At 37.6% G+C, this 12,710-nt stretch overlaps 1 protein-coding gene across 1 annotated transcript in view; it reads left to right on the forward strand.

Moving 5' to 3' along the window:
• Window positions 1-12,369, forward strand: part of WDR44 (WD repeat domain 44) — an 81,800-nt gene extending 69,431 nt beyond the window's left edge. Inside the window, exons 14-20 of the mRNA XM_055338824.1 lie at window positions 1,656-1,778; window positions 5,049-5,240; window positions 5,422-5,523; window positions 5,976-6,091; window positions 6,939-7,066; window positions 7,639-7,773; window positions 11,232-12,369. Coding sequence (XP_055194799.1) covers window positions 1,656-1,778; window positions 5,049-5,240; window positions 5,422-5,523; window positions 5,976-6,091; window positions 6,939-7,066; window positions 7,639-7,773; window positions 11,232-11,326 — 891 coding nt within the window. The 3' untranslated portion in view covers window positions 11,327-12,369. The remainder of the gene's footprint in view (window positions 1-1,655; window positions 1,779-5,048; window positions 5,241-5,421; window positions 5,524-5,975; window positions 6,092-6,938; window positions 7,067-7,638; window positions 7,774-11,231) is intronic.
• Window positions 12,370-12,710: the final 341 nt, after the last annotated feature.

The following is a 12,710-nucleotide window of genomic DNA, read 5'->3' on the forward strand; positions in this document are numbered from 1 at the left end:
TGATGTCTGAGTAACATTTTTATCAAAATTCTGGGTTTTTTTAAAGATTTTATTTATTGATTCATGAGAGACACACAGAGAGAGGCAGAGACACAGGCAGAAGGAGAAGCAGGATCCTTACAGGGAACCCAATGTGGGACTTGATCCCAGAACTCCAGGATCACACCCTGAGTCAAAGGCAGACAGACGCTCAACCACTGAGCCACCCAGACATCCCTAAAGTTCTATTTTTTAATTTTGTATGTTACGCTATCTGTTTAAAAAACAGGGGCGCTTGTGTGGCTCAGTCTGTTAAATGTCAGACTCTCAATTTCAGCTCAGATCATGACCTTAAGGTCCTGGGATTGAGCCCTGCGTTGGGCTCCTCGCTCAGTGAGGAGTCTGCTTGAGGATTCTCACTCTCTGCCTTTGCTCCTCCCACCATGCACACATGCCCACATCCTCTCAAATAAGTAAATCTTTAAAAAAATAAATAAAACAGGTATACCACATAATGCATACACTTTTAAAACTAGCCCCAAATAGCACATATTTATTAGTGCAGCAATGTATCCAAATCAATATTTGCACTTAAGTCTTTTTACATTCAAATGTTAAAGATTCTTTATTACTTTTAGCAAATGACTAAGCATCTTAGTGCTTTTTTTAAAACATGTTCTACTTAAGCACTCTGCAGAAGAGTGTAGTGGTTAGAGCCTGGCCCGAAGGGCAGACTACCTAAGTTTGAATTCCACTCTGCCACTGATGAGCTGTGTAGTCTTAGACAATTATTTAATATCTCTGTCCCTCAGTGTCCTCATTTGTAAAGGGGGATAATAATGTAACCAACCTCATAGCATAGTGTTGAGAACAACTTTTAGCACATTGCAAGTACTCAATAAATGTCATCATTGCTTTGATTTGTTTAGCACCTTTAGACATACCAAAGAACACTAGGGTCTCATTTGTGTTTTCTCATTCATTATAACTCATAGTTCTCTCCTTAAATAGATTATGCTGAAAAGTTAATGAACTTCTGCCAGCTGGAAGCTTTTGACAGATATATGTTTGGTTCCTGGGTTGAGCCATCATAGTGCCTAAAGCAGTTACACTACCCTCTTATAGCTTTGAAAATTCTGTGATTTATTCCGAGATGTTTGACAATTTCTTTTCTCTCATTTTCTTGCCTAGGGTATGACAGGTGCACAATAACTTTTCATTTCCCTGCTGCATTATAGGGTAATCTTTTTGAAGGCATTTTAAGTGTCACTTAGGGAATTTGTGTGAGTTAAAATTCATTAGTGTTGCCAGTGTCAAAATAACTGAACTGAAGTGACAGTCAAATGAATGGATGCCTTATACTCATAGCCTCATGCAGACTATAACAACTAAGGCACACCTTAGTCCTCTCGTTGCCTAGCAGATTTCTTTTGACATAGATGGTAAGATTTTCCTAATTTCAGAACAGGTAATATAAAAAAGTCTTAGAATTGAAGGAATATGGTATGTAACTGGGAAAAAATGGGATCTTCCAAGTGAATTGGATAATCTTGTTCTTATGCTAAGTATAATAACAAAACTATTGAAATACATAGGACTGAAAATAAAAGCCTTTAATTGTACAAGTAGTGTTTTTTCATAGGGTGATAAAATGATCAATGTCAATTTCTTGATAGAACTACTTCCTGCTTTCTTCTTCGATGGATAAAACGGTCAGGTTATGGCACATTTCCAGAAGAGAATGCCTTTGCTGTTTTCAACATATAGATTTTGTCACTGCCATAGCTTTCCATCCAAGAGTAAGTAATTGTTTATGTATTTATTAGACCAAAAGAAGGCAAGGGAACCTGGTGTCCCTGAGGGCTTTTGGACTACAGAAAAAAAGTTATTAACAGCCACATAGTTAAGAACAACTTAATTTAGTGTTTCATTTTGTTTTATTTATTTATTAAAAGATTTTATTTATTCACTTGACAGCATACAAGCACAAGCAGGGGGAGTAGCAGGCAGAGGGAAAGGGAGAAGCAGGCTCCCCATGGAGCAGGGAGCTCAAAGTGAGGCTGTGCCAGGACCCTGGGATTATGACCCGAGCCAAAAGCAGACGCCTAACTCACCAAGCCACCCAGGCCCCCCTATTTATTTTAAAGTAGGCTCCACACCCATCATGGAGCCCAGTGCGGGGCTTGAACTCATGACCCTGAGATTAAGACCTGAGCTGAGATCAAGAGTTGGATGTTTAACTGACCAAGCCACCCAGGTGCCCCTCTTCTTTTTTTTTTTTAAGATTGATTGATTTATTTTTGAGAGAGCGAGAACACAAACGTGAGAGGGAGGGGCAGAGGGAGAGAATCTCCAGCAGACTTCCCGCTGAGTGCAGAGCTCTGTAACAACATGCAGCTCAGTCTCACAACCCTGAGGTTGTGACCTGAGTCAAAATCAAGAGTCGGATGCTCAACCAACTAAGCCACTCTGGCACCCCTTAAGCATCTGACTCATGATCTCAATTCAGGTCTTGATCTCCAAGTTATGTGTTTAAGTCCCACATTGGGCTAGCGTGTAAGCCTACTTTAAAAAAATGAGAAAGGAAATATTTTGCTAATCTGTATTAGAAAAACTGGAAATGTTATGGTCTAACTGTAAGAATGAAAAGCCGTCCCAGATCTTTAATAAGACATGCAGAGTATAAATAAAATAACGTATCCTGTTAAAGACAAGAGAGACTGGAGATGGAGGAAGAAAAGGAGATAGCAGGTAGATTAATTAAATATAGGGAAGCAAATAGGCAAGAATAGTGGGAGGTGTGGAGTGGGAAGAGACAAAAAAGAAAAGGCTGAAAGAGGCAAAGACCAAAATTCATTACAAGGTATACTGAATTCCCATTTAACATCTAAAAATATTTTGTTTTTTGGTTTTGGGATTTTGGTTTGGTTTGGGGTATTGTGGGTTTTTTGTTTCGTTTGTTTTGTTTTAGTGAGCTCTGCACCCAGTGCGGGGTTCAAACTCACAACCCTGAGATCAAGAGTCACATGCTTTTCCAAATGCGCCAGCCATCTTAATTCATTTTCAATGTAGAAAATCTCTCAGTTTCTTTCCTCTGAAAAGGAAGTATTTCGTATGATTTCAACTAAAGGAGGAAAATTCATCATGGAATTGCTGACCTATCTTATATCCTTGTAGGATAGAGCCACCAAATGAGTAAGGCTAAATTAATTTTCACTCTGCAACTATAAGCACAAGGGAAGTCCCATGCTGGTGCTGCTCCACTAGCTAGATTTAAATGAGTGGAGGATTGGAGTTGACCTGACTTACCCTCCCCTATGTTAATGTATAAATCCTATTTCTATTCATGTCCTCTTCGCTCTATGTTTAAGAACCTTTGCCATATTAATGGAACATTTTAGTTACATTTCTTTCTCTTTTTTCCCCAGATAAAGAGAGAAGAATGAACTTTTTTCCCCCCTCAATATAATTTCCCTTCCTGGGCAGGCTTATAGTGTAAGACCATAATAATTTTGAACCTTAGAAGACTTTGGTTAAGAACTTTGGTAAATTAAAAATGCATAATCAGGGGATCCCTGGGTGGCTCAGTGGTTTAGTGCCTGCTTTTGGCCCAGGGCCTGATCCTGGAGGCCCCAGATCGAATCCCACATCGGGCTCCCTGCATGGAGCCTGCTTCTCCCTCTGCCTGTGTCTCTGCCTGCCTCTCTCTCTCTCTCTCTCTCTCTCTCTCTCTCTCTCTCTCGATCTGTGTGTGTGTGTGCGCGCACGCGCGTGTGTGCCTCTCATAAATAAATAAACTAAAAATATTTTCTAAAAAATTAGACCAGCTTAGTGGTAGGCCTGGTTTAGTTTATAGCAGAGTTTTTCACCCTTGGCACTGTTGCCATTTTGAGCTGGATAATTCTTTTTTTTTCTTTTGTCTTTTTTGTTTAAGATTTTATTTATTGATTCATGAGAGACACAGAGAGGCAGAGACACAGAAGAGGGAGGAGAAGCAGGCTCCCTGCAAGAGCCCAATGCGGGACTCAATCCCGGAACTCTGGGATCATGCCTGAGCCAAAGGCAGACACTCAACTGCTGAGCCACCCAGGCGTCCCTTGAGCTGGATAATTCTTTGTTGTAAAAGGATTAAAGTCTATCCTGTACGTTGCAAAATGTTTAACAGCATTCCTGGCCTCTACCCACTAGATGCCAATAACTCCCCACCCCCAGTTGAGACCATCAAAAATGTCTCCAGACATTGCTAGATGTCCCCTGTGGGGCCAGCTTTGCCATCTGTCAAGAACCCCTGCTTTGAGATTGAGAATATGAATACTGAAGTGATTTCTTGCTGTCCTGGTGCCAAAGTTCCCACAAAATAACTGGTTCTGTGGGCTAACCGGTGTTACTCTTTTACCCAAGCATTACATGTATCCCAGAGGAGGATATGGACAAACATATCATTATAGGATAGTTTTTCCCAAAGCATGTTCCTTGAAGGTGCTAGCCCTGCTAGGTGTTCCTGCCTAACTTCGCTCAACCACAACACCCACTTCCCCCAAAATGGTCCCTGCTTATGTAAGTTGGAAAACACTACCTAGTTTATTCCTCTTTTGGAGATTGAGAATGCATGTTAACTGAGAATCGTCTTTAACTTTCTGTAACCCAGAATTCCTCAAACTTCTTGAACCATTCTACACAATATATGCTCCCAATACATATCCATTAACATCCGTACGTTGGAAAAAACAGTTTAAGGTTATGATAAAGTAATCAGAAATTCATTTCTCCAAAGTGAATACTGAAGTTTATAATTGTTATTTTTAGTTAATAACGCTTGCTTGAAGGCACCCAGCTGGCTCATTCGGAGCATGTGACTCTTGATCTTGGGGTTGTGAGTTCAGGCCCCACATTGGATGTAGAGAGTACTTAAAAATAAAATCTTAAAAAAATAATGCTTGAAGAATAATATTTTATAAATGGAATCTACATATTTTAAACATTATTTCTAATATGTTTATGTTTTGATTTCCTAATGAATTTTTCTTGATCTGGTAAAATGAGAGTTTTCTATTTTGCAACACCTTTAGGATGACAGGTATTTTCTAAGTGGGTCATTGGATGGAAAGCTCCGCCTTTGGAACATACCTGACAAAAAAGTTGCTTTATGGAATGAAGTAGACGGTCAAACAAAATTGATCACAGCTGCAAATTTCTGTCAGAATGGCAAATACGCAGTGATTGGGACATATGATGGCAGATGTATTTTCTATGATACAGAGGTAAATGATTATCTTCTGTAAATTACATAATGGAATACTTAGCAGTTTTGTGTAAGGTGGTGTATCCTCTCTGGGCATTATAAATTGGGGCAAGTAATACCATGCCTGTCTGCAAGCTGGATCAGATGATCTTTGAGATTCCTTCTAATTCTCATATTTTAAATTTGTGATTTCATTTTAGCATCTGAAATACCACACACAAATACATGTCCGATCTACCAGAGGACGCAACAAAGTTGGAAGAAAAATTACTGGTATTGAACCTTTACCTGGAGAAAATAAGGTACTCAGTATTCAGAACCATTTCTTTTCACACTATATATAATATATAATAGACTCCTGAAAGTTCCTACTGTCTTGGCTTATATTTTCTTTCATGTGGAATACAATCTTTTTTAGTTTTGAGGTATATTCTCTCTGTATATGTATATGTAATACACTTCTTCATTATACGTTAACTTAGAGTAAAAGGGGTGGCTCAGCAGTTTAGCGCCTGCCTTCACACCAGGTTGTGATCCTGGAGTCCTGGGATCAAGTCCCACGTTGGGCTCCCCTGCATGGAGCCTGCTTCTCCCTCTGCCTATGTCTCTGCCTCTCTCTGTGTGTGTGTGTGTGTGTGTGTGTGTGTGTGTGTGTGTGTGTGTGTGTGTCATGAATAAATAAATAAAATCTTAAAAAAAAAACAACTTAGAGTAAAAGGTGGTGTTTTTAACTTTTCCTTTGATTTATGTTTAGATACTGGTAACCTCAAATGACTCCAGAATCAGACTATATGATCTTAGAGATTTGTCACTCTCCATGAAGTATAAGGGTTATGTCAACAGCAGCAGCCAGATCAAAGCAAGTTTCAGGTAAATTGACTATGAGAAATTCTCAAGAGATCAGAATATTTCTCATCTACTCCCATATTTTCTTTGATCTATGCCTTATGTTTATATGGTGTTTCTAGTTTCTTTGCACTTTTACAACTGATCTCATGTTATTATCATGCAGTACTCACCTTATCCACCTATTTAGTAGATGGAGTTGGAATTGCCCCTTTTCTGCAGACAAAGAAACCAAGACTCAGAAAATTAAGTAATTTGTCTAAAGTCACTAGGTGTTGCAGAGCTAGGATTAGAAGACTCACTCCCGGCTCCAGAGTTTGTGCTTTTGTACTTTTATGTAAGCTTTCTAAGAGGAAATTTACCTGCCACCCACCCATGGTCTTTATCCTTTTAGTTACTGAAGCTAATAAAGCCTTTTAACACCCTAAAGTTACAATGTCCTATATTTACACCTTTACAGAACATTATTATTTGAACTCTTAATTTGGGGTCTGGAGGCTCTCCTGAAATAACTGCCTCTTCTTATAGCCCTCTTTCAGCCCTTTTCTTAACAGTTCTCCTTTCTTCTTGAATTACCCAGTAATTACCGAGAAATTTAATTGGTGAAGTGTCCTGCTTCTCTCTTTCATCTTGTTAAGTAGGTATTTCTCTCAATGTGGGTTAACTAGCACAGTTATCTAGAGCTTTAATGAGCATCCTTGTGCCTCTGGCCTCTATGTCAAACCTGCATGTTCAGAACCTCTGGAGTAAGATTAGGAGTCTAGATTTCAACAAGCTCTCTTGGGTGTTGGCTTAGGTATTTTAAAGTAGGAATCAGTGATAGAGGAAAACCTAAAAAAAAACTGATTTTTTCTTTCTTTCCCAAATTTAGCCATGATTTTAGTTACCTCGTTAGTGGCTCAGAAGATAAATATGTTTATATCTGGAGTACTTACCATGACCTCAGCAAGTTTACTTCAGTCAGGAGAGACCGTAACGATTTTTGGGAAGGTATTAAAGGTAAGTAAATGCCTTCGTCTGTGTGTTTCCTAAGTGAATAAAGTTAAAGTGGAGATGTATTGCAAGTAAATTTGTACAGGTATTATTTCAGAGACAATTTGGCAGTTATAACCACTTTTGCTTTGTATTTGGCTTTGTTTGAATTTTCTATACCAAGGAAAAACTTGTCTAAAATTTGGGAAGTCATGAAATCTCAGAACTTGTACAGGCATACCTTCTTTTAATTAAGGTGTGTACATTGTCTTTGTAGACCTAATTCTAGTGCACATTAATTGACTTCAGTACAGTATAGACAGATTTTTTATATATGCACTGGGAAACAAATTCATTTGACTTTATTGCAATATTCACTTTTTTACAATGATCTGGAACAAAATGTGCAGTGTCTCTCAGGTATGCCTATATGTAATATTTTTTTAGAATATATTTTTGGATTTTAAATAGTTATGTATTAATTTTAAAGGATATTAGCATATAACACACACTACTGTATTTTTTGCATATGATGCTTCTTGTCTTGATGTTTAGAATCAAATTTATTTGTTATCCTGAAGTAAATTCTTTTTCCCCAGCACACAATGCAGTTGTTACATCAGCCATCTTTGCTCCAAACCCAAGTTTGATGTTGTCTTTGGATGTGCAATCTGAAAAGTCAGAAGGGAATGAAAAAGGTGAAGATGTTGAAGTTTTGGATACTGTGCCCTCTGGTAGGTACTCATATTTTATTTGTCCTACATTTTTTCTAGTCAGCACTTAGTAGCCTCATTGACCTACACAGGGTATTGTGAGGTTTTCATGTGTATGAAGAATATTTCTTGTTTACAACATAATTGTGAGTATCCCTTGCTAAATATTTCAGTGGCCTATTTCTTGCAAACTTTACTTCATTTAAATTTACCTGGGAATTAAAAATGAAAATTTTAAAAGCTCATAATGTTTTTATGGGCAGTTCTGCTTGGAGAAATGCAAACAAGACATACAAATGCAAAATTTCTTTATTATCTGTCTCTTCTAGTGGACTGTCATTCTGAGGACAGAGACTTGCTAATGTCCTATGTATTGTTGTGATGCCAGTGCTTAGCACAGTGCTTGCCTGCATGTAGCTGCTCCTAATAGGCATGTGTTGAACAAATGAATTGAACCAAAATGAAAGCAGTGTCTTTTTCTACTTGCCACATACATATAGCTCTGTAACCTCTCAAATCTGTAGCTATTTACAAGCCTCTGATTTTTTTTTTTTGCAATTTGTACCATATGCATAGAGAAATGAGGAGTAATTTCAGTTATATAAAATGCTCAGGTTAGGGGACACCTGGGTGCCTCAGTGGTTGAGCATCTGCCTTTGGCTCAGGTCGTGATCCCAGGGTCCTGGGATCAAGTTCTGCATCGGGCTCCCTATGGGGAGCCTAATTCTCCTTCTGCCTGTGTCTCTCATGAATAAATAAAATAAAAATCTTAAAAATTTGGATTAGTTAATGAAAACAAATCTATTATTCAAATGAATTGCAGAATAGTTTATTAAATGTTCTTTTTCACTCTAGAGACTACAACCAGACCTTTTAGAGAGTTCTAAAGCCACAACAAAAGATACAGTATACAAACAGGGCTTCTAAAAGTATTTGAATACTTAAAAGTTCATAAATATTTTTATTTCATTTAATCTCAAGTAATTTCCCTTATAGTATTATTTACACTGTGCATTGTACCAAATACACTATTTCTTCTGTGGCAGCATAGATAAACTTCAGTCTAGCATGTCCTTCAATTACAAGATTTAAAAATAAACCAAATAAGCATTATTAAACCTTTACTAAATGCCTGTTTGGAAATACTTACTTTTTCTTTTTTTTCTCAGAATCAGATCTAGTGTTCTCTTTTAACTTAAGTCATTTGGGTTTTTTTTTTTCCCAGTGATACCTTTTTTATACTCTGTACATGTCCCTTACACATTTCACTGAAATTTCTAGCTTTTTTTCTTTTAAGAATTAATTTATTTAGAGAGAGTATAGAATGGTGTGGGGTAGGGGGACAGAGAGAGAGAGAGAATCCCAAGGGGACTCCACTCTGAGCACAGAGCCCAACACAGGCCTTGATCTCTGACCCTGAGATCATGACCTGAGCCGAAATCAAGGCACTCAACTAACCAAGCCACCCAGGTGCCCCTGAAAATTCTAGCTTTTAAAACAACTTGAGGGATCCCTGGGTGGCGCAGCGGTTTAGCGCCTGCCTTTGGCCCAGGGCGCGATCCTGGAGACCCGGGATCGAATCCCACGTCGGGCTCCCGGTGCATGGAGCCTGCTTCTCCCTCTGCCTGTGTCTCTGCCTCTCTCTCTCTCTCTCTGTGTGTGTGTGACTATCATAAATAAATAAAAATTAAAAATATATATATATTTAAAAAAAAAAACAACTTGAGAGAAGCACCTGGGTAGTTCAGTAGGTTAAGTGTCTGCCTTTGGCTCAGGTTATGATCACAAGCCCCACATTGGGCTCCAGAGAGCCTGCTTCTCCCTCTCTCCCTCTGCCTGCCACTTCCCCTGCTTGTGCTCTCTCGCTCTGTCAAATAAATAAAATCTCTTTAAAATTTTAAAAAATAAAACAACTTGAGGAAAGATGAAAAAGTACTTTAAAAAAAACTTTTCAAAACTCCACCATATTAACAGGGTTCAATTGACTCACTGGATCCTTTTTAAAGAGGCACAACTTTTAATGCATTATACTCAGATTTGTGATGGCTGTTTTGTACCCATTGAGGTAAAATGTAAGAATAAACTCTGAAAACTGTGGTATGAGATCATAAAACCTATCTGATCGCCCTCTCTATTTCTGACATAGTTGGCAATTTACGCTTCAATTTTCCGCATGTGTAAAATAGTGATAATACCCAGTTTATAAGGTTGTAGTAAAAATTAAAGAGAATATATAGTGTCAAGCAAAATGCCTGCTGCATAGGAGACATCATTATTGTCGTATCTTACAAAGCATTTTTCTGTACACAATGAATTATTTTCTTCTAGCCTTTCTCATATCATATTCTAAGTCCTTTGCTGCTGCTGCATAGCACAACTTTGAGATATGTCAAAGGGTGGTAAGGAATGTTCACAGGCTTAGGATAGGTTTTTAGTGAATCTAAATGAAGCCATTTTGTCTTAACTCATTCTGTACACAACTTTTCAGTTCAATTTGGATTATTTTCTTCCTTACTGATCAGTCCTTTATAAATCTACAGCTTTTGCCTTTGCATAATAGTTAACAAATTTTGTTTGTTAAATTTTGTTTGTTTGATTTTTGCTGGCAAATATAAGAGGTAGGCATTTTGCCATTCAGCATAGCTATATAGCTCTTCAATACAAACCTTAGAGGCTAGGGACACCTGGGAGGCTCTGTGGTTAAGTGTCTGCCTTTGACTCAGGGAGTGATCCTGGAGTCCCAGGATCAAGTCCCACATCGGGCTCCCTTTGGGGGCTTGTTTGTTTCTCCCTCTGTCTGTGTCTCTACCTCTCTCTCTGTGTCTTTCATGGATAAATAAATCTTAAAAAAAACATAGAGGCAAAAAGTTGCTGTCAGTATTTACACAGTGATCATGTATACTTCATTTCATGGCAATTGCAGTATGTCTGCTGTACAATGAACCTTACTGTCAACCTTATTAGAGACCCCCCTGATAGCAACACACTTGGCCCAGCTGATCCTGTTTTGTCAGCCTTCTAGTCCTGGGGCTGAATAATATGCTAGTCTCCTGCCATGAAGTGAAGCATTGGACAATTTAGAGGCCTGGGCTCCCTGGGAGTAAATCCAGGCATCCAGGCCCCAAGGGTCTGTAATCTCTCCAAGCCAGGGAAAGACCAGGTAACACATGGTAAGTGGAAGTGAGCCTCAGAAAGAGGAGAGTACAAGAGAATGAAAAAGATTACAAGAGCAAGCTGGAAAGAAGAGACTGAGGGGTGCCTGGCTGGCTTGGTCCGTGGAGCACGTGACTCTTGATCTCAGGGTTGTGAGTTCTAGCCCCACAATGGATGTAGAGATTACTTAAAAAAAAAATCTTGGAGGTGGGAGAAGACTATAAACATGGGGGAAAGGTGTGGAGTCATGGACATCTGGCACTTATAACCCCAGGTTTTGTATTCTTTTAAAATCAACTAAAACCTTTTTTTTTTATGCTTTTAAGGTATTATGAAGACAGATAATACAGAAGTTCTTCTTTCGGCTGACTTCACTGGAGCAATCAAAGTGTTTATTAACAAAAGGAAAAATGTATCTTAATTTGAAATGACATTTAAAATATATCAGTAAGTTTCTATATGTATCAGAACTGAAAAAAGTATAGTGTTTCAGGCTAACATCTTTTTGTTTTAATTTTTATTGGAAGTTCAAATATAATATATTTTTTGAGAGGCAGTGTTAATGATCTATAAACCCTGGACTGATAGACTAGAAAGAAATGTGGCTAGAATAACATTGCCAGACATTAGGCTTTATGTTTTGTTATATTTGTGTTTTTGTTACATAATTGTGAACATGCACAGGTTTCTGCATGAAAATATATTAATATATTAATCACATGTGTGTGCCTTTTGGTTACATGCACTAAATCTAACAGAGTTAAATTATTTCAGTGGCCCTTTTGGCCTCTTACAGGGAGTGGTGGAGGAGTCTTGTTTCTAGCTTAAACCATTTCTTTTGCACAAAACTTCATTTTTCAGAAAAGTGGTATTGACTGAGTTACTGTTTTGAAAAAGTTATACAGGTTTTCAATAGGTCAACAACCATGTATAAATGTTTTTTATAAATTTCTCAATTTGGGGATAAGATTTTTTTGTGGTCTAAATTGTGGACTTAAGACTCTTTTCTTTGTATGTATATATATATCATTTTTCTTTTTTCTTTTCTCTTTTTTCTTTTCTTTTTCTTTTTCCTCTTTTTCTTCTTTTTTTCTTGCCACACTGGAGCACAATGTTTCTATGTAAAGAATTCTTTTCATTCTTTATCCATGAGCACCAGGCTTTGCTCACGTAAAAAAATTAAGCCGTATTAAGGAGTGAGTCTTCTTTTTTACAATAATGTAAAAATGAACTGTTTACATTTTTTTAAAGCATTGTAGTTTTAAAAATTAAGCTGTTTTGTTTTGTGTTGTTGAATTTGAAAGCCTTTGTAAATATTGATATAATGTACCAATGAAATAACATCTGGGGCAATGGAACCCTGATCATGTTGTTGATGGTTAGCATATGTTTCTGAAAATTAAATATGTATTATTAAAAGTTGGTCGCCAAACACTTGTTAAATATGTGACTTTATTTTCAAATGACTTTGGTAAACTGAGGAATGGAAGAGAAATAAAGTCTTGTTTTATACTTTGATTTTTAGCAAGCAGAACACCGGATTTTGGACCCTTAAGTTATAATGTATTAGCTACATACCTTTAAGAAAAATTTTTTTTCTAATTCTAAAAAGAACACTGCTAAGATTTCATCTGTATGTTTATGTGTTTTTACTCCACTTGTTTTCCATATCTGAGTGAGAAGCTGGAGAGCCATGATCATATCCTTATTAATCAGCATGGTCTTGGAGTGTTCTGGATATTCTGGTTCATTACATATTGTTTGCCTTGCTTTCTCCCCTTGCTTTTTACTTATTACAAACAATT

The sequence above is a fragment of the Nyctereutes procyonoides genome, unplaced genomic scaffold, assembly GCF_905146905.1.
Source record: "Nyctereutes procyonoides isolate TBG_1078 unplaced genomic scaffold, NYPRO_anot_genome, whole genome shotgun sequence".
In the NCBI taxonomy this organism is placed as follows: domain Eukaryota; kingdom Metazoa; phylum Chordata; class Mammalia; order Carnivora; family Canidae; genus Nyctereutes; species Nyctereutes procyonoides.